This window comes from Lolium perenne, chromosome 5, assembly GCF_019359855.2.
Source record: "Lolium perenne isolate Kyuss_39 chromosome 5, Kyuss_2.0, whole genome shotgun sequence".
In the NCBI taxonomy this organism is placed as follows: Eukaryota; Viridiplantae; Streptophyta; class Magnoliopsida; order Poales; family Poaceae; genus Lolium; species Lolium perenne.
In genome coordinates this window covers 138,338,218-138,360,316 of record NC_067248.2, presented here as the reverse complement: position 1 = coordinate 138,360,316, position 22,099 = coordinate 138,338,218, and the positions used below count along the sequence as shown (strand labels likewise).

The following is a 22,099-nucleotide window of genomic DNA, read 5'->3' as shown; positions in this document are numbered from 1 at the left end:
GCCGCTAGCGCCGCCTCCTCCCACGGCTCGTACTTTGCGAGCTGCGGGTCCTCCTCCACGACTTCTACGGCCGCCTCTAGCACCGTCTCCTCCCACGCATCGAACATTGGGGGTTTAGATTTTTTCACTACTGAGAAGTGAGAGGCGGGGAAGGATTGATAATATAGACCGACGGTGAGGCGGGAAATCTCCCGCGTGGCGCCCTGGCGTCACTGACAGGCGGCTCCCACGCCCATTTTTTTTTTGTCCCGCGAGGCGCCGGCGCGCCCGATTCGCGCCTTCGCGAAGGGGCCGGCATGAGGTTGTCAACGCTTCTATTGGGCTCGAAAAATCGCCGGCGCTTTTTGGAGCGCGCAGGTGTGAGCCCATTTTTAATGTTGACCCCCAAAATGCTATCGGGGGCGCCGATGGAGATGCTCTCAGTCTGGGCCGGCTAGGCAGTGCTCATAGCGGCTGACCCATTCGTTCTGTGATTGGCCAAATCTAAGTTGCATAGAAAATTTTGAAAATTGCATACATATTTGATACGTAGTAGAACTTAATAAGAACATAGCAGAAGACTACATCGTCTTCATGTTTCCGTCTCCTAGTTGTCCTCATCGATGTCAGCGGCACATGATCTCATCGAAGACCTTAACAATGAAAACATCATGGCCATTGTACTTGAAGACCACAAAGTGCCCGATTTTAATGGCATGCGAGCGGGCGAAGCGCCTCCAGCCATTGTGGAGAAACATCTGCCCTTCGCCATCGAACGTCACCTCCGCGGACCACATGCAGGTCGCGCCTCCGGACACACGCAGGAGGACATGGTGGGGTTCTTGCCCATCGACGATCGAGGCAGGACTTCATTGCTTTTCACATGTCCTTAGTGCAGCATGTAAGGGCTTCTTTGTAATTTATATTTTCTTGAAGCTCTATGTGTAAGATATACTTCCACCGACGATAATCAAGCTCTAGCCTCAACCTCGTCTGTGAGCTTTGATGGAGTCTTCGCATCAAGCTCGAGGCCTCGAGCCTCAACCTCATCCGCCTAGCCCAAGCGGAGTTGGCGAGTTTACTTGAGCTCGCTTAAACTAACTGCCAAGGCTTGGAATGGACCAAGAGAGAACCTAAAATATGCTAGTCGATTAACTGATTAAGGAATCGGTTACGATGAAGATTAAGGAATCAACCTATCATTAAGGAATGGATTACGAAGAAGATTATGCAATCAAATTACGTCGTGAGTGGAAGTGCGTGCGTGCGTGCACGTGGCTTCACAAGTTCCATCAAAGAGTTCGATCGATCTTGGTAGCTACTCTATACTAATCAACCACAGCACGATTTTCTGAGGTGCGTGCATGCTCAGCTACAGGACAAAACATGTGCTGATATTTTTTCCGCTCGATCAGACCAGTACATCATATAAAAAAATTAAATTTTTTTAGAAAGCAAATGCATGCAAGATCGATCTCTGATCTGATGTACGCGAAACTTATTTGGCCCTTCGGATGTTGGTGGGGTCATAGCTGAAGAGGTACCATTGAGTTCGAGCTCGTGCAGCACGAGCAGGACTTCCAGCAGCTTCGAAATAAAACAGTGCCGATTCCCAATTCTGAACGAGTAATAATAATGAAATAATATGCCATATGCACCAATTGATTCAGAAGCCGGGACTGTTTCCGTTTTCGGGAAAGAGAAAGTTAGGAAACAAGTTGGGGATATCAGGCCTGAAAAATGCTCAAAGAAGCCCTTACATTTTGATCCAAAATGCTCGAAATCCTTTTTCTTGGAGATATGTTGTGAGGTACGCCTTATAAGGGGCTCTTTGGATCACATGACTGAAGAACACATGACAATCTAACAGGTTCGCGGGTGCAGAACAGAGGATTGTGAAACCTATGACAAGCATAGGGGATAGTCCTTTGGATGAAATACAGGAAAAAAAACACAGGAAACATGTCTTGCCCGTGCGCATAATGATGCAAGTGGTTCATCGGTACCCTCTAGGTGAACTAAATTTTGTCATGACCAACATCAAGTTAGTTCATTTTTGAATCAAAGTGGGTAAAGGGTACCCTAATGGTGAACCACTTGCATCTATACCTGCGCGACCGAGTCATATGGGATCGAGGCATATGAAATTTAATCCAGACAAATCTAAGAAACACAATTCCTTTGATTCAAAGCCAATTTGTACGAAAAAAATCACAAAATTCCCATAGAATTCCTACAATCCACGGAGATCCTAAGGATTGCTACATAGGCCTTATGATATCCTTTTTGCACATAGTCTATGCCAAATTTTCTGCCTAGTATAGCTAGCAAGCAAGACATGCTATCTAAACCAGGACATCCGATTCCAAGCTTATGTTGTCAAGTCAATTTCGAAATATTCCCTCCAACTCTAAGGGCTCCTTTGATTCAAGAATTTATAAAGGAATTATGTAGAATTTGAATCCTATGGGAAAATTTCCTACATAGATTGTTTGATTTATAGAAATATATCCTATAGGAAGTTATTCTATAGGAATCTTAAATCCTGTAGGAAAAAATATTGGGTCATGCATATGAAAAATTCCTTTGCTACAGTCAAACATACTTCATGTTTTCATAGAATTTAAGAACTCCTTTAATTCATAGGATAGAAAAATTATAGGAATAAAAAAAACATAGAATTATTATGCCATGCCTAGTTAAATCCTATAGAAAGATGAGTCGTCTTTGATTGTGCCAAAGGAACTTTTTCATGAGATATGATCTTATGTTTTTTTCATATAAAATTTGCACTACAAAATTCATGTAGGATATATTCCTATGAATCAAACAAGTAGTGTAGGAATATTTTCAAAAGAATCAAAGAAGCCCTAAAACTGCCATACTAGAGGGACTGAGGGAGTATCAAAGCTAATGGTTCCAATCATGTCGGAGGGACTGGACTGAACTCACGGGTAGCACGTAGCCATCATGGCATCACACTTGAGAGCAGCAGTGCAGTGCACCGCGGCATGATGATAATGATGATGTTAGTAAAAGCCGGAAACTCTCTCTGTAGCTTGAGCTACAGGTAGCCCGTTTGTTTCGAAATTTCGAAAACAGTATTTATAAGTTTCGAAAAAATCTGCACAAAAATTCAGACGCACATAATGATCTAATCTACAATCATGTAAAATATCAATGCTAAATACCATATACGTTGGGCTACACAAAAAATGACTAAGTTCTGACAACTTGTGAGAGTCTGAAAATTTGTACTGTTCACTATACTAAGGTCTGCACTTTTATTATTTTTGTGTAGCCCAAATTATTAGGTATTTCGGATTTTACACATTTACAGGATACATGTCTGGCTACATCTAGAATTTTTTTCTGATTGTTCTGAACTTTTAGACCTGGATTTTGCATTTTTCAAACAAAAAAAAAGAGCTACATGGAGCTAGCGTTCCAAAAGTCCACACTCTAGTAAAGGCTCCCTATGTAACCTACACAGCACAGTGATTATCAGGCGGCTCCAAAATCTCCCATATCTATCTGGATCTCATCCAGTCCACTAACCTACATTATCTATAATTGCAGGGACAGACATAAAACCGGAGTGACTGAGGATTCCTTTTTTAGGGTCCCATGATGAAACGAAATATGTGCAAGTGACCATCCATCTCTCCAGCTCTGGGGGAGTCTCTGTCACGGATGGTCGCTGGGTTTTGAGGCAGCAAGATCTTGAGCTTGTCCCACAACCTTACTGCTTGCCTGTCAGTTTCTTCCTAGTTCTACCCCCTCCATTATTCAGACACAAATCCAGGATTCATGCAAATGAGGCACACAAATCTTACACCAAATATAGTACTACTCCATTTTAAATATAACATGTTTGCATTTCTTCCGAGAAGGAAATGTGAAGTTATTCCCCAGACAGAACAGACAAGTTCATCGACTCAAGTTTGTTCATAACCACCCAGAAAACTACTCAACAGATATCCAGATCCAATTCAGAGCCAAGACAGAGCTGGGGCGGGTTTGCGCTTTGCTGGAAACAGTGCATGTTGCTTACAAGAGAGCATGCCCATATGTGCTGTTTGGAGATCACAGGTAGCACATCCCTTTCATCCGTGGCGATCGATGAACGTGTACCAGGCTGAACCAGCAAAGCGCAACTACTTGGCAGCATTCCAGTGTTTGTGCTAGCGACCATTTTGTCAAGATTCAGTTATTTACATATCCATATCAATATCATAATACCGTCAGATGAGGATGTGCCACCAACCGACGCTGGAGCCATCCATCCAGGTGTACCATCAGACCCAGTTGCTATCACCGACCAACACGTACCATATCAGTTAGTCCATCTTTCAGCTCAAAATCAGAACAGGACTCACCAAATATACGCTAAAAAGGACTCCCATACCACGCCCACATATATCGGGAGGCATACATAAAGCATAATCTAACCTAGCATGCATACTGTACAACAGCTCTGAAAAACATATAGGTCACAACTAAAACTGGTAACAGCAGCAGCTTAGGCCCATAAACAGGGAGGATAGGGACGACACTGGAAGCGTGCGCAGGAAATGCCTTCCCACAACAGCATCATCTCCTAATTCACTACCACCGCCTGCTACTGGATCTCACCAGTCGAGGTTGCGTCTAGAGCTACCTAAGCTATAGCATCAACATGAGAGATATAACAATGAAAGAGCAAACCCGTGGTTGCACTTGTGACAGAGTATTAGTTTCTCAAAAGGTATGTTCGCAAGTTACTCTCCATTCACGAAGTTTTTACCCTCGTAATACTTCTTCTCGCTGGCTTCCTTCTTTTCGTTCCGCTTCTGCGCAAAGCAAACACCAGACAAAATTTGATTAAAACCGCATCAGATCAATGGACCGACCAGCATAAATGGGAACCACATCAGCCCCACACTAAAGAACATGTCACTCAGAGTAAGACATAGCAAAAAATACTGGTCCCAGGACAGACAAATATTTAATGTACATAACTACAAAACTGCACACAGGAGAAGGCTTCACCAGAACACTAATTCACTATCATATCATCAGTATAAAACAAATCATGTGAGCACATTATTGACAAGAAAACAGAAGTAAAATCACGTTTATGCAACGAGAATATGTAGTGCAATAATGCATACCAAGGACCAAACTCAACCCAGAAATCTAACCCAACACTACAGTATTTACCTGGTAGGCTTCATGGTTAGAAACTATCCTCCTTATAATAGTACTAGTAGTGATATCCAAAGGGCTCTCCAGTCTACGGTAAATGCCCATCTCCATTGGGACAGCATACGGATGTGATTCATCCTGATAAGTGCAAGAGTGGCCATAGTAAATAATGAATGTTTATGTTCAACATTTGAATATTTTAAGGGAAGTGCAACTTAATTACCTTCGCAAAATCCATGTTCTCCGCAATGGTTCCTTGAACGACTAATGAAATATTGAATGTTGTAATCTGCAGAGAAGAACGAGGTTAGAGAACTCCTGACATAAACCTCACACATGAATCCTGATAGTCATAACTAAAACTGCACCTCATGATTTTTAAACGATCTGGTTCAAATCTAGCTTGGCCCAGTTTAGCTAACCTCAAATCTAGGTGACATCGAAAACTAAAAAATTTAACTAAACCAACAAAGAGTAAATGTTTACTGAATCTGACTGTGCTGTGATTGTTTTGCAAAGAAAAGGTTACGCTATGGAAGTAAACCTCATTTCATCTGCATATATTCATGTACAAGCTGGAGAAGGAGAGGTGGGGAGGTACTCGAAAGGGACAACAACACTGCCTACTTCTACTCGCTTGCCAATGGCAGAAAAAGGAAGACAGCAATTCTGTCGTTGGAAGATGATGGCATCATGATTGAAGAGAATGATCAATTAAAAAGACATAACAGAATACTACAAAACCGTCTTCAGTAAAGAACCTGAGTCACCAGTTCGGATGCATCCTAGGTCTTGGCAAGCAATCGGGAGAGTAAATACTGATGATTGCGTGGCATTGACAAAAGCTTTTTCAATGGAGGTGGATAGTGCTACTAAAACAATGAATACCAACACTGCCCCCGGCCCTGATGGTTTCCAAGTTCAATTTTATAAAGGATTCTGGGACAAAGTGAAGATCCTAGTTAAAGAAATGCTTGACGATATGCATGCTGGGAGACTAGATTTGGGCAGGTTGAATTATGGGGTAATCATACAGATCCCAGAAATCAAAGATGCTAACGTGATTCACCAATACAGACCAATTTGTCTTCTCAATGTCATTTTCAAGATAATCACTGCAGTGTTGGCAAATCGTCTCACCTGGGTTGCGGATAAAGTTGTTCATCCCTTTCAAATAGCTTTTATCTCGGGTCGTCTCATTCAGGAAGGAGTAGTGGTCCTTCATGAGGTTATCCATTAAATTCGGAGAACTAAATCAAAAGGGATAATTCTGAAGTTGGATTTTGAGAAGGCTTACGACAAGGTGCAGTGGTCCTTGAAACAAACTCTCCAAAACAAAGCCTTCTGTGAGCAATGGGTCAACTGGATCAGTCTTGCAGTGGAGACTGGTAAAGTTTGTATCAACTTCAATGGTGAAAATGGAGATTATTTTAGAAGCTTCTGGGGGCTTCGGCAGGGCGATCCTCTATCTCCAATATTGTTTGACATAAAAATTGGCGATGCTCTAGGTGCAATAATCTCTGCTGCTAAGAATGCTGGTCACTTGAGTGGTTTGGTACCGCATCTGGTTGATGCTGGCATTACCCATCTGCAGTACGCAGAAGATACAGTCCTCTTCCTTGATTTGTCGAATGACTCGATTACCAATATGAAATTTCTGCTATATTGCTACGAGGCCATGTCGGGTTTGAAAATCAACTTTCAGAAAAGAGAGATTTTTGTATTTGGGGTTGATTATGAAGAGCAGAATAGAGTTGCTGATATGTTCAATGCAACCTGGGGTCCTTCCCAATGAAATACTTGGGTACCCCAATATCCAACAAGAAATTACTTGCGTCTGATTTTGATTTCCTTCCTGCAAAGATTCAGAAGAATCTTGCTACATGGCAACCGGTGTCGACTGGTGGCAGAAAAAATGGTTATTGATTCTTGTCTTACAATATCTCGACGTATGTCATGGGGATTTATTTGTTGTCCGAGAGAACTCATTACAAAATGGATATGCCGGCCAATTTTTATCGGGACAAGGTGGGCGACCAGAATAAGTATCACATGATGAGGTGGCTCGCCATGTGTCGACCAAAAGAGTTTGGAGGAATGGGTTTTGTAGAGACGCGAAAAAATATCTCTCTGTTGGCCAAACGGATTATGAGGCTCGAAAAAGGCGATCAAAGTCCGAGTTGTCTGATTTTGAGACATAAATATATGATGAATGGTAGCTTCTTCCAAACTAATGCAGCTGGTGCTTCTAAGTTTTGGAAAGGCCTCCACTCCATTAAGCACTGGGTTCGTCGAGGCCTGGCTTACCATGTTGGCAATGGGCATAAAGCATGGTTCTGATTTGATGTTTGGTTTGAACAGGTTCCTTTTAGTGTTCTTTTCCTGGACATCTTCAGCTGTTGTGACCAAAAAGAAGCATCGGTGGCTAAAGTGGTTAGGCATGGTGGCCTTCTACTTTCATTGTGTAGATCTTTTGGTCCCAGGGAATCAGCGGAGTGGCGAGACCTAGGGCTGCTTTTCACTAATTTTGAGCTTTTGGAGGCTGATGATGTTGGGTACTGGTTACTTACAAGAGATCAAAATTATTCAGCAAAATCCCTGTATTCAAGTTGCTTGATTCAGGGGTAAAAGATATAAGGATGTTAGATAATAGATATGTGGAAATCAACGCTGCCGATGAAAGTAAAAAAATCTGTTGTGTGTGCTTTCACGGAAGGATTTAAGTGACTGCTGATATCAAAACAAAAGGGTGTCCTGGGGAGCTGGGCTGCACCTACTGTGGTGAACTGCAGTCGGCAGATCACATAATTTTCCAATGCCCCGTGTCAAGTTTCAATGGTGCTGTGTTACAGAGGCGTTAGGTTGGAGTAGGAGTTCTGAATCGTTTGATGATTTCCTGTCAATCACAATGTGCAAACCTGGGGAGAGCTCCAACTCTATTGGTTGGGCAATATTTGGAGCCCTCTCTTGGTCCATTTGGCTAACTCGTAATGATGCAGTTTTCAACAAAAAGATTATAAGCTCTCCAATTAATATTCTGTTCAAACCCATTTATTTGCTGTCTCAGTGGACTTGCATGTTGCCAGGAAAGCGTGAGAGGAGATGGAGATGCCTGGTTGAGAACTTGCTACTGGTGGCGAGTAAGATGCAGACAATATCGGGTCCAAGGCGAGGGATTGGCTGATTACTTGGTCTCTGTTATTTTCCTGTTAGTGTTGTCCTAGCTTGTGACTAGCTATCTTTTCCCTTTGTGTGGGTCTGGGTTTCACTGTCTGTAATAGCTAGCTCGAGTTTGTTTGCTTCTTTTTTGTTTAGCTGGTATTCCCAGATCTTCAGAATCCTTTTCGTTGTGTAAGCTGGTGCACCCCAGCAAAACTGGCTGTTTATGCTTTCATAAAAAAGCAGGGCCGTCGGGCCTTTCCTCTAAAAAAAAAATCATGTACTAGCCCAAATCGTCCTGTATTTCTTATTTCTATTTAAATTAAATACTTGATGTAAAATTAGGCTTTTTATTGGCGTAGGATAAGAGTCATCCTCCATGCAATGTGTGTACGATTGTATCATCACTGCTACAAATAGTGGAGTTGGCGGCGGCTATAATTGTGGCAGTGGTTTATTCACCCCTCCACCTCCCCTTCTAAATTTTTACCTCCCGAAGGGAGCTATACAGATTTAATTTCGGAAGAAAAACATATCTAACAAATAAATAATTCAACGCAAATCATCTGATCTATCACAATATAGCACAACCAGATGCAGCAGCAAACCCAATGACATTGTGCAGGCCACGAACAATGGCTGAGGCAGAGCCCAGCTAAGGTGAGGCTGCAGACCAGGGCGACTGGTCGAGCCCGACAAAGGCGGCTTGACGTGCTAGGATACATGTTTCTTAACCTTAGCAAGCTGTGAGCACTCAATGAGTAGTCTTACGTGTAACTTTCAAGGAAATAGGACCAACAGCACCATCGAGCATTTGTACTACAGTTAGATAATGTCATGGTTTAGCCTACCCCAACTTGCTTGGGAAAAAGGCTTTGATGTTCTTGTTGTAGTTGTAGATAATGTCATGGTTTAGAGTAGAGAAGGGAACTCACCATGTCTTTTGAAATGTCCCATGGAGCACCAATGATTACTTCATCAACATAACGGCAGGCTAGGACACTTAAACTTCGCTCATGGAGATTCATGATTGGGCGATGTGGTCCTCGTGTAGAACTAAATATAATAAGCACCAAAAGTTAATACAAAGTGAATGTTATGTTCAAAGAATCGAGTAGAGATGCTATGTTTCAACGCCAATGGACATTGTAAATTGGAAAGCTGAATAATCTGTATAAAAACTGTAGGGGAGGCCCTGACAGTAAATAATACAATATTTTAATTTGTAAAAGATTTGAAGAAGCAACCATTATATATTACCTTATGGTCTGATCTGTGTGGATACCCACAAGCAAGAAATCACCAAGCTCTCGAGCAAGTCGCAATATCTACATAGAAGAAACTATCAATACAGTAGAAAGCCCGAATTTCCATCTTTTGAAAAGGAAGTTAAGCTTGTTTGATTGCTTCCTCACAATAAGAAAGAAAGACAAAGGTACAGTCAACATGTTCATATAGAAAGTGCGTCGTCTGAATGCTGAGACAGATAAAAAAAATTCTTGTAATTACCTCAACATGTCCAGCATGGAACAGATCAAATGCACCATCTATGTAAACTATCCGAGAATCTGGTCCTGGACCCTACATTGGGAAAGCTCACAGTCAACACAGAAATAAATGCACCATCAAGTTTAGGAAGAGGAAAAATAGTTTTATCAACTTGAAAAGCATCAATTATCACGAGCTTTACAGAAATGAAACATAGCCGGTTACATTATATACATGTGCAATGAATAGCTGATTACAAGCATATGGTTTTCTTATACTCTAAGGATATTGATTTGGTTGGTCACAAATTGTGACCATCACCTAAGAACTTGTGTAAGCCATGAAATTAGCCATCTATTGCTGACCCACTTAACCCCCAATCAAATGGGGGTTAACTAACTAAACAGTAGGGTAGGCGCTATGTACTCCTGTCACTAAACAAATATCTCTATTATGCCTAGTAACTACATGAACATACAAAAAATGATGTTTCAAGAAAGATAAACTTCTGTTAAGTGGAAATTTTGCACCTGCATTTCTTTTGAACTACGAGAGAAACCAAGGTTAGATAGTCTCACAGTGTCACCATGAAAGAAGTGCCTTTTCGGAGAGACTAACAGAAATGCAGCCACCTAGAACCTGTTTCTAATATCAAGACTAGATGTGAAGTGCTAAAGCCATTCTGTGGAGCCTCATGGAATATATTCATCCAAGGATATACATGATATAGTGCATGAGAACCCATAAAGTCATACCCTGCTATTTGAGAACTGAACTATTCTCCGAGATGTCGGAAGGAAATGAGATATCCTAGTTGCACTTCCAGATCCACTATCGTCAATCTTCTGACCATGCCCAGAACTGAACTGCCTCTGTAGTGAAGAGTGGTTGCGCCTATCCAAAGCTGATCTCTCTCTAACACAAAGAAGCATTCTTCCTGCAATATAGAAAGATAGTCTCAGTGAGAGCAAGTATTTTTCACTCCCATAAGCATTTTCTTTACTACAAATGACCAATTTATCTGTTCCCCAAAAAATCAACATAGTGTGTGGTCCATACCATCCCGGCCAATAAATGGATATAATAATCAGATACTAGCAACTTTACAATGGATCTGATGCCTGGAACATGCGACTCTTGGGGACAGTTTATTCCTTGAGATTATGACATGACACTATTTCATGGTAGTGGAGCACTACGAGAAACCAGGAAAGAAAATCTAGCGAGTACTACGTTTATACAAAAGAAGTTTCTTGTTGTTCCAAATCAGTTTTAATATTGGAGATCACTGTAAGCTCTGTTTGTCGAAGATAACTGCACTCAGAACTAGAACCCAGAAATTCCCTTGACATACAAGTCCATGAGATAAAAACTCCCAACAGTAAAGAACATGAAGAGAAACAAAAGCAGAACCCATACCAACAATGTCTGTTGTTGACACACCCTCGGTTCTTTTAATCTGCTTGTACCTGCCAGCATTTTTGGCAAGGGCATACGCGTCGGTGCCATCTGGGAGCAGGCATGGATCATCGCCATGGATGATGTAATCTATATTGTACTCGGTGAATAGCTTCTTCATGAAGTCCTCGGTTATGGCATATGGCGCATCTGGAATAACATCATCCACCCACTTCACGGCACCGACCATTACCATTCTGCATTACAAAGAAAAATGAAACATTAGAAATAGAGAAGAAATTATGGGTTGCTATTGTGCATACTGCATACCACCTACAGCTGTTAGTTACATGAAAGATTCCCCCCCCCCCCCCTCTCTCTCTCATTGTGATTTCACTCCGCGCCGCTCCCACTTGCATGTATAATTCGGACATTTGGTGACTTGTCGCAACCTTCTAGCTAGCCTATCCACTGAACTAAATCCATTTAATTTAATTCCATAAAAGCAACACAAATTGCGCAATTCAAACCACTCATGGAATGCAGCGCAGTTAATTCTATTGCCCTAACATAGTTAAAGCGGGGACATCATCTTAGCATCAACCCGCTGGGTGTAAAATTAGATCGAAATGTTTGTACTAGCAAAATTCCGTCAATGAGTTGGAACGCCACATGAGGAGGGCAGATGATGAAAAAGGGATCGGGGGGAAGGAGCGGGGACCTCTCGCGAAGCGGCGTGACGGGCGGGCCCTTGTTAGCGGTGATCTCGTCGTCGCTGACTACGCCGACGACGAGCTGGTCCCCGAGCGCGCGCGCCTGGCGCAGCGCGTTGCAGTGGCCGTAGTGCATCATGTCGAAGCAGCCGTCCATGTAGACGCGCACGGGGCGGCGGCGGCGGCGGCGGCGTAACCGGCGCCGCAGCGCGTCGAGCGGGGGCAGGCCCGGGACGGCCACGGGGCCCGCGACGTGGAGCGCCACCACGGACGCGCCCAGCACGATCCCGCCGATCACGCAGGCCGCCACCAGCCTCGCCTTGCTGCCGTCCGCGTCCATCGAGACGGGGGCGGCGAGGGGGGGAGGGTTCGAGACGGGGGCGGTGGTGGCAGCCGCGGCGACGAGTGAGGATTCCGGTGTAGAGTTGCGGCGTGCGCGCACCGGAACTAGCCGGGCCGTTGGCTACGCGGGACCGGCTTGTCAGTGAGACACGCGTGGCAGTGTCAGCGTGGTGTGGCGTGGCGTGGAGGAGCGAGTGAGGGACCATGGTCGGTGCACGTGGCGGCACGATGGGTGCTTGTTGCGTTGCTCCTGGAACTGGAAGCCACCTGTGTACTGTCGACAGAGGCAAAGATATTTGCTGTGCCCCTTCTTATTTTTGTTTAATCTAGCTTTGACCTCGACATGGGGGTGTACGTGGCCAAGCTCGATAACTGTACGCAAACCCTCGATCATTTGTTTAATTACTCAAGGGTTTGCGTACAGTTATCCTCGTGCATACGACTTCTGGTCAGGATAATTTCGTTTGTCAAAGTCAGTACATGTTGGTGATACCTTTTGCATTTCCATATACTCCGGGTACGTACATGGAAATTCCCAAAACTATACCAATAAGCATTAACTCTGAAAATCCTTAAAACTATACCAACTAAGTGCTAGCGAATAAAATCACATATCACGGGATCAAGAAGAGGTACTTAAGCTGCACATGGATGGGAGCTGAATCACATGCATCATAGCAACAATATCGTATGGCAAAGGATTTGGAGGCGGAATATTCTTCAGTCGGAGGCGCGACGTTCCCGTCGTCAGCGAGGCGCATGTGGTAATTTCGCAATCTCAAAACTCATAGGATGAAGTTTCTTGAACGCGGTCTCTTAGAGGTGCTCATAAGGGTAGAGTGTGCATGCGTACGATTATAGGGGTGTGTGTGTATGTGCGTAGAGTCTACGTCTGTACTGTGTTTCGCAAAAAATATATGATTTGAACGTATAGTCATGTTTGGAAAGGTTTGCCTTATGACCTAATGGTATCCGAGAGCGAGCACTAGTAAGGACACCCCTCTATGGAAACGGCAGAGAGACAAGCCACGGTTAATGTAATTTTGCAATGCCAACGAGGCCTTCCAGAAATGGGCCGCCAACATTGAGCATGGTGAAAATTATATGCCCATCACCAAAATATTACAAATTTGCCCTTTTTGGGTCTCTATTTGTAATATGTGTGTGTGTGTGAAAATGGTGCTACGTGATTCTCCGTTTTAGATGGAATCAATGTTCTTTATGTACAACATGTACAACGCTTAACCCTCGCAGAAATCTTACCCTCACTCTCTCTCTCTCTCTCTGCACTCTCTTCATGCATCTGAACGAGTTGCAGGGCCGGCTCTAACCCATGGCTAGGTGGGACGACGCCCTAGGGCCCATGCCTCAAGGGGGGCCATGATGGTATATGGTATGCATAGCTCAGCTTGCCCGAAAAAAATAGCTTGAGGAAGCTCGTGGCACAAGGGGAAGGGTAGAAATCTACACTACTTAAAAAGGAGGAAAATGTTCCTTATTCTGCCAATACGTCTTGCCCTTTGGTCGTCACCCGTCGCGCGTCGCTTGCACACAAATGGGCCAAGCCCAACAAATCTCGCGCTACCTTTACATCGTCCTTCCTCCTTCGTCCGCCCTCTCTCCCGTGCTCGAGCGAGCCGCCGCCACTTTTCCTCCCTCTATCCCTGCCCGCTACCTCTCCCCTCTCACGCACATCGCCCTCAGACGATTCCCCTTCACCCACATCGCCGCCCTTCCAATCGCCTCCGCCTGGCACGCAAGCCCGCATGCCGCTGCCACGGCATCCTTGCACCCGCTGTACGTCATGCGACCCAAGACGAGGTGCTCGCCGACGTGCTGCTCCTCGACGAGATTCTCCCGCCACCTCCGTCGCCCTTGTTGCCATGGATCTCGTGGCACATGTTTGGTGTCCTAGCCCCTCATTTTGTGCTGGATCTGGAGATGGCACCAATTTTGTTGGGGCCTCGGGAGCCGAGGTGTGGAGTCACCGCTGCTGCAGAGGCCAGTCACACGCGCGCCGCGCCCGAGCGCTCATGCCGACACAACATTATTGTCATTCGACCACCTGCTAGAGGATCACCATTCCTTCATTGCTCAAGCAGGTGCGTGTGATGCTCAGATTGGTGCGCCCACTTCAGATTGTATGAATGCATCTTAGATTCATTATTCTGTCTGATAAAAACCATTTAGATTTTGGTCAAGGAGATTTTTAATGTGGAGTAGAACATGTATCTCGTCAACAACGGCTTAAACCTACGCAGTTCTTGGACAGTTCAATATGTGCGAAAGCAAGATCAGGTATGTGTGCGAAAACTCTTTGAGAGATCAGATCTAGCACTGCTGAGCATACCCCTGCCATCAAAAATAAAGTCTGAGACATGCTGCTCATTTTGTGAACTCTGAAATTATTTTGCATATCATTGGACAACCTTTCATTCATATAGTAAGGGGCATACTGTACCTTGAAACTCATTCAAGTCAGATTTATTCTCATGTTGTATACGAGCTCTGTACCTGCTACTCATTAATGTTGTCATATAACATAGCTGTTCGTGTTCCATTGATAAGTCTTTTTATGCAGCGTCCAGTAATCTGGAATGTCTTTTTTTTTATATATATTGGAATGTACCACTTCTGAGTTGCCAGATAGGAAGTTATATTAGGTTACAACATGGATTTGGTCTTCTTATGTATACCAATATACACATTAAGGAAGTTAGTTTCAGTTAGCTTTTTTATACAGTGGAAATGAAATCTTTGTGTGCACTATTTCCCGAGTGTCTAATTTATTTGAATCGATTCCTTTTGTTGAAACAAAACATAACATACTTCTTCCTTTCTGCATATTAATAATGTACCAGGCTGCTACATGGCATGTCATAAACTTTGTCCCAGTACAGCTTAGTCCTCCAATTCATATGTTTTATTAACATCAAGCTTATGCATGCACAAAGGGCTTTCCAAGGATCCACTCTTAGTCCACCTATCACAAAGAAGGCTATATTGGATATTGAGAAGTTAGCTGATATCAAAGCAGTTGCTAAAGGGAGTTATCCACAGGTGGAATTCACCAAGGTTTGTTTCACGTGTCATCTCGAACTTGGAGAGGAGATTCATTAGCCAGGATAGTGAATTTAGACCCCCTAAAATACTTCACTCGAGTTCGACCCACCAAACATACTATTCACCAGCTAACTAAATGCTATTTTTCTGAGCCTTATGCGTGCAGATAATCATTTTTTATTTTGGTGAATCACCAAGTGAAATACTTGAGATGTGATTGGGCTGTTTGATTTGGGATGCATGTTTGGTGTCGATAGGTCTAGCCTGGCAGCCAATGCCACCACGCGAAGGCCTGGATTTCACACAATCAGCGCATACTGTGTCTCTTCTTATCATTTGCTTGTATACTATAAACCATTTACTTGTATGCTATAAACCATTTACTGTTATCACCCTTCTATTTGGACACAGAAAAGAGGTTTGCCTAATACGCTGATGTTAATGCATGTTTAGGATGGCGCATCAGCTCAATTGTACCTTGCAAAGGATTTATTTTCATAAAGCGGGCTGGCCATGTGCTCCATACGCATGAGATATTTGCTGGAATGAATAGATCATGATTTACTTATTATTTGCTCTCATACACATAGCCATGCATGCCTCTTGTGGTTCTTATTCAAATCATTCAAGGAAAATTCAGTATATACATACTCTGAATTTTGTCTCTCAGTGCTTATTTGACAATTTTACTGAAACAACTTCCTAAAGTAGTGTTACATCAGATGGACAGAGGTAATCAGTTTTCACATCTTTTTTAGGTACTTCTATATTGAATATGATGGAGATTGTTTTGTATAGCAGCAAGCCACCGACATGAATGATGGCAGCGATATTGTCCACTCCGTGAATTCTGCTTTCTCGACTAACAAGCAGGTCAAACATCGGAATCTGATACCTTTGAGTTTTAGTTTGCATTATTATCAGCCAGTTTCACTGCTTAGAAACCGCTATGTTTATTGCTCGATCAATATTATGTTGTTTGTCTTGCTGAAACCTACCTTTACTAGGTGCGCTGAACATAATAGGTATCTGATACTTATCTACAACACTTTCAGTACATATTACTGATTTACAGATCACAATGGAACAAGTCAGTTTAAGAAAGCTAGACATCTTACTGATTTACTTGTTCAACGTGATTAGTATTTTTATGGCTTGTTAACTATTTCACTGTGAAACTTCCATGTTGCAGGATGCTCAGAAACTTTTAAAAATCCCTAGAAGAATAATGCTCGACGAAATGCCGAAGCAACTTGGATTTCCAGAGGCTCAGTATCAATGCATGATTTATGAAGACCACAAAGTCTATGTGACTGTTATTTTCCAAACATCAAAACTGTCCTGTCAAGGTTCCCTTGTCCCTATGACTATCCGGAGTCAAGTCCATGGATGGCATCTTAGCGGAACACACCGCTACTGTAGCGGCTATTAGTTAAATGGAGAGTGAGGCTAATACAATGATCAAAGATTAAACTATGGCTGGTTAAAGCAGTTAGAAGAGAACAAATCCCTCAAGATTCAGCTCGGGAAGGCAGACACTAAGGGTAAAAAACTTGCTAGAGGTTGGTTTCTATCTGCGAGGCATATGTGCTCATTTTCATCCCAGTCTAATAATTTGACATTTTTCAGCATTGTTCATATATCCAACTGATGTAGGGTAATACGAGGCCGTTTCACTATTTACCCATATAGTATCTTTTCTGCAGCTGGAGAAAAGGTTGTTGTAATTTATATAGATGTTCTACATCATATAGCACAAGGTTCTTGTGGAATTTGATTTCTTTAGTTCAGTTTACTGATCTTTAACTAAACCTGGGTAGTGGCCTTGTTCCTAGCTGTTTACCAAAGCCCAAGTTTCGTGGGATCCTTCTGCCTCAGCTAATCTCGTGGGCTTAGGATGCCCTGTTGCTTGGGTGGTGAGTTTCATGCCAGCGTCCTCCTGTTCTTTTGAGTTCATTGCTTGATTCTATCCCTGCTTTGCTTACTAAGTCTTGATGGTCTTCCTGGATTTCTGACAGGGATGCGTTAGTTGAGGTTCCTCTGTTTTGTAGTTCTTGTGTGCCTTCGAGTCCATCAGGTATAATTCTACTTAGCTTGCATTCCTTTCTTTCTGCTAACATGGTGTCTTTATGTGCTTCCCTTTCCTTTGTTTTTGTTGTTGTTGCATGCTCGAGTGCATCTTGTTTACATAAAAGTTGAGCTGACTGTTGAGAAAGTGTTTATTTGCAGCTGCTTGTATTCCCTAATATTTATCTTTCCCTTTGTTACCATATAGTTTAGCTAGGACAAAGATATTCTCATCGTCAGGTATAAGCATATATAAAAGGTGTGTGGAAAACTAAGGAAAGTAATACTAAACAGACTCCCCAAAAATTAGTAATGTAAATTGCTATATCCTTTTCAAGAAATTGATTACGACACTTCTTTTGTTCTTGTAAGTTTATCTATTGTTCAACACAGAGTATCTATTTTTTTAAGTCGATGGTGCAAATGAATACTACAATACAGTGTCACCTCCAAGGTAGTTCACCACACCTTGGACGGATCATCTTCCTATTTTAATCCCTGGTCTCTGTGCCAGTTCCTAAAATTTGGGCCTTTGTGAAGTCCTATTTTAAGATTCTATAGAATTTTGTTATAGTGTTTTTGTGCGAAAGTTTCCTAAATACGAGTTAATTTTTTTTAGCTTTTAGTTGCAAAATAGGTAAACATTAATGCGATAAAGCTTTAACTGAAGAAACATCCTAACCAAATATGTAACTTCGGCTTTGAATTCCCAATTTGGTTCAAATCACTAAAATTAATGGATATTATTAGTGTGGCGCTCCAGCTGATCAATTTTATTCCACTTAGCAGGGGACGACAACTGATGTGTATGACTATCAGTGCTCTTATTATTTTCAAAGAAGATGCAGAATGCTTGGGACAATTACTGATGTTTTTCACTGCCGGTGATCTCCTTATTTTCAGAGAAGACGCAGAAAGCTTCCATATTTTTCTGTTGAGCAGGTGCTCTTTTTTTTTAGAGAACATGCCTTGCATTCCTCCCAGAACTCTAGCTTTCAAATGGATCATGTATCACACGAGTACCAAATTGCTTTGCTAAATATCCATGTTCTCTAGCCCTTCCATTTATTTATTCACTACAGAATTTCTTGTGAAGTTTCAACTTCATTAACGAATGGATACTTTGATGGATTCTTATGAATGATGCTCAACATAAATGTGCCATAAGTGTTTGATGCATGATCAAAACTAATCTGCACTGACATCAAAGTCCTACATTGTTATTCTTGTGGTTCTGGACTTATGCTGCCAACTATTTCTTGTCAGAAAATATTCATCTATGGCTAACCGGGTCCTTTAACTTTTTGAGGTAAAGTAATGTAAAATGAATGAATGAAAGAGACACAATCTGGATACTTTTACACTCTCTGGGTACTTTTGAAGGGGTTGGAAAATCTGTCTTATAGCACTGGATGCAACAATTTGTTTTGGTTAATGTAACCGTGTGATACTCTTTTGGAGAGAATTTTGAGCTACTCCTTGTTTATTGCAAAGCACAATTTGTTTTGGTTAACGTAACTGATAGGAAGCTCTTCTGAAATTTAATATACAATTAGTAGCTCTATTTGCAGCGAAAATGTTGAAATAGGGGCCCACAAAAAAACAAAATGTAATTCTCGTTCAAAGCTAATCATTGTAATTCTCCATCAGTACTTTCATCTTTATAAAATGGGTGGTTTCATGTGTATATTTCTATATACACAAGTATGTCTACCCAACTTTTCTGAACATGTCAAAGTTTATGAATTTTATACATACTAAAGTATAGAAACACATTCATGTATTGTACTACTATGGAAGTCAAAATTCTTATATCCGTTCTAAGAAAATCCATATATGCTATAAGGGGAGTACTCGTATTTATAAGATCATAGAATGGCTATATTGCCTAGAGAATATATGAAGCACATAAAGCATGCTGATGATTTTTGTTATCCAAAGGTCTTACTGGCATGTTTTTTCAGTTTAAATTAGTTAACTTTGTATATTGAAATACATTTAACCAATCGTCGATCAATATATGTGTTTCATATATATATTAGCTTAACTCTAATTGTATGCTCTTAAACTTTGAGCATTGCCCCATAAACATGACACGTCTCATGTTGTGGCTTAGAGTACAATCCTCCTTCTAGATGACCTCCTTAATTATTTTTTTGTCTATCATAACAATTATTTAAACTGATAAAACTTGGCTTACTCCTACTGTAACTATGTGTTAAATTGCTATTTGTTTGCTAGACTACAGGTTAGCAGTACAGAAAATTATATAAGTGTAAATTGTGTTATGTAATTCCTGATAATTGTTTTTGTTCAGACGTGTGTGATTTTTCATATCTCATGTCAGATGGACACATGCATCAGGAGATCCGATTGTTGTTTGGGCCATGAGGTGAGAGACATCTATAGTCCAGAGGAATAAGACTGTAAGCTAAAAGATTTTGTCATTGTTCTACTGATTCTTATTTAGATTGGAGAACATATGATCATATCACACTCTCTCTTTGCCTGGTGACCAGTGGTTTGAGATTATAAACAGGCTTGGAGGTTGTGCTCGAACAACGTTATGTATAGCTCTCAATCAATATGAAATACACATCGGATGTGTGCTATTCATATAACTTGTAAGATATACTGAAATCCTCTCTAGGATACAAGCAAAGTGAAATCTTAGTCAACAATAGATAATTTTTTGGGTCATTGATTTCCATGCATGATCTTAGTCAACAAGAGATAATTTTTTTGGGTCATTGATTTCTATGCATATGATGTCTAATTGTAAGATGTTTTATCGACTAAGTTTTCTCAGATTTTTGTTGTTTCGAATATATGTTATATGATATCTCTCTATACACATTTATATTCATACTGATTACATGACCAGTGGCAATGCATGGACATGTTCACATTCCTTTTCTGCAAAGGGTTTTCAAGAAAAAAGTGTAAAAAGTGTTAGGACTGTGTAATTTGTAATTAATAAGATTTTATTGTAATTCTATTTTTCTTTGTTGGCAATTATTGTCACGGAGCTTCCTTGTATTAGTTGCACATGTTATCCTAAATACAAAGTAGGCTATGTTTAGAAAGAGTCACAGAAGACAAAGAAACTCCAAAAGGTGTCAAAACAAACAAAAAAAGAAAAGAAAAATGAAAAAAGGACACAGTGCAATACCTATTTTTCTTTCAAACATCCTCACTTCCGAGTCTATCCATAGTCCAAGCATAGAAAGTTTGGCAGCCATTTGTCAGCAGAAATAGCAAAGCTAGAGAGCATAAGTGTTGTTTCAAGTGGTACACAAAATAGCATTATATTGTCGTAACTAAGATCATCATCGTGTATTTGAGTATTCTAAAATACTCTTCCAAGTTCAAATGCCTTTCTTACAATATTACAAATAGTAACATCAGTCAAATTCATGCATGAATTTAATTCTTGCTCTCATCCTCATAATAAATACTTTCTAGCTCATGAGGATACATCATTGCTGCCTAAAAAGAGTAGCATCCGCACCACCGGTCTGCCGACGGAGTTTTTTACCCTAACCATTATTGAAGATTTGCTAAGCCCATTTTGTATGTTTGACACAGAAGGCTAAGATCCAGGGTTGTATCTGGATATTTATGAATATCGAAGTGTTGTTTGGACTATTTAGAAAAGAAGTATTTCTTCATTTATACTTGTGTTTGCAGCATTCACGTTTTGTGAGACAATCATACATTCAAAATGATAGGTTGTTGGGTTGATAGTTATAACGGCCCAGAACACATGCGTGCGACTTACCGCCGAAGAGTAACAACAAAATGATAGGTTGTGAGACAATAATACATTCAAAATGATAGGTTGTTGGGTTGATCGTTATAACGGCACAGAACACATGCGTGCGACTTACCGCCGAAGAGTAACAACAAGACCTAGAACTTGGAACTACGTAGATGCACAACAATGATGTCTTGTTATTGCGTTCGGTATTATCATGATGTAATACATTATGATATCCTTGATTTGTTTTAAATTTTTATAGTGAGTTGTGAATTATATATGTGCACTGAGAAATAAAATTTGAGAACCCGTGGCAACGCACGGGCATTTGTACTAGTTAGATCAAAAGAAATGCATGTAGCATACCACTAAACCAGTATGGCAGGAGAATCAATCGATAAAAGATAAAATAAACATCAAATGTGACAATCAGAGTGAATCAATCCATCGAAACTCAAGTAGTCCATCATGTGTAGCGTGACTACGGAGTATACAACCGTACATGTATGGGTGAAGGGGCAACTCAAGTGTAAACTCCATAAGGTTTAAGGATTGTCGGTACAGGCAGAACACGCCTGTATCACGCGCATGTACCATATGGCACCACCTCCCTCTCGTCAAATAGTTTCACCACGCGAAGACGGATCTGAGATCACCACAACTCGCAGAAACCTCACCTTTGGAAGGGATCTGGAGGGGGAACTTGCGAAAAGGCATCATCCTCGCTGCTACATGGATCATTGGAGGACAAGGCATCATCCCCATCATCATCAACCGATGCATCTTCATCACCATCACCATTCCCATCTCGTTTACTCCCATCTTGTTGTAATTCCAATTGCTATTGTGGATTTGCACTTATATTCATCCATTCACTCGTATTCATTTCATATGTCTATGATGATGTTGTTGATTGCTTCCATGAGTGAGTAATTTACTTTGT

The 22,099-nt window shown here is 41.5% G+C and overlaps 1 protein-coding gene and 1 long non-coding RNA gene across 25 annotated transcripts; one reads left to right on the top strand and one right to left on the bottom strand.

The window, feature by feature from the left end:
• Positions 1-4,364: 4,364 nt before the first annotated feature.
• LOC127300031 (ethanolamine-phosphate cytidylyltransferase) lies at positions 4,365-12,308 on the bottom strand. The gene is made up of 9 exons (XM_051330103.2): positions 11,933-12,308; positions 11,233-11,468; positions 10,569-10,750; positions 9,835-9,906; positions 9,586-9,653; positions 9,261-9,381; positions 5,390-5,455; positions 5,182-5,304; positions 4,365-4,811 (listed from the first exon to the last, which is right to left on the bottom strand). Exons 1-9 carry the CDS (start codon positions 12,262-12,264, stop codon positions 4,740-4,742), a joined length of 1,272 nt encoding a protein of 423 aa, XP_051186063.1. The 5' UTR covers positions 12,265-12,308; the 3' UTR covers positions 4,365-4,739.
• Positions 12,309-13,843: 1,535 nt separating this feature from the next.
• Positions 13,844-20,096, top strand: LOC127300029 (uncharacterized). 24 transcript variants are annotated; one of them, XR_007850875.2, is made up of 7 exons: positions 13,845-14,368; positions 14,457-16,202; positions 16,522-16,873; positions 16,959-17,046; positions 17,150-17,245; positions 17,348-17,406; positions 18,186-18,533. It is a non-coding gene; the product is annotated as an uncharacterized lncRNA (long non-coding RNA). The 24 variants fall into 24 exon arrangements; XR_007850879.2 differs by having other exon boundaries at positions 16,522-16,891; positions 16,986-17,046; XR_007850864.1 differs by adding exons at positions 19,744-19,822; positions 19,916-20,096 and having other exon boundaries at positions 13,846-14,368; positions 16,522-17,245; positions 18,186-18,338.
• The last annotated feature ends 2,003 nt before the right edge of the window (positions 20,097-22,099 follow it).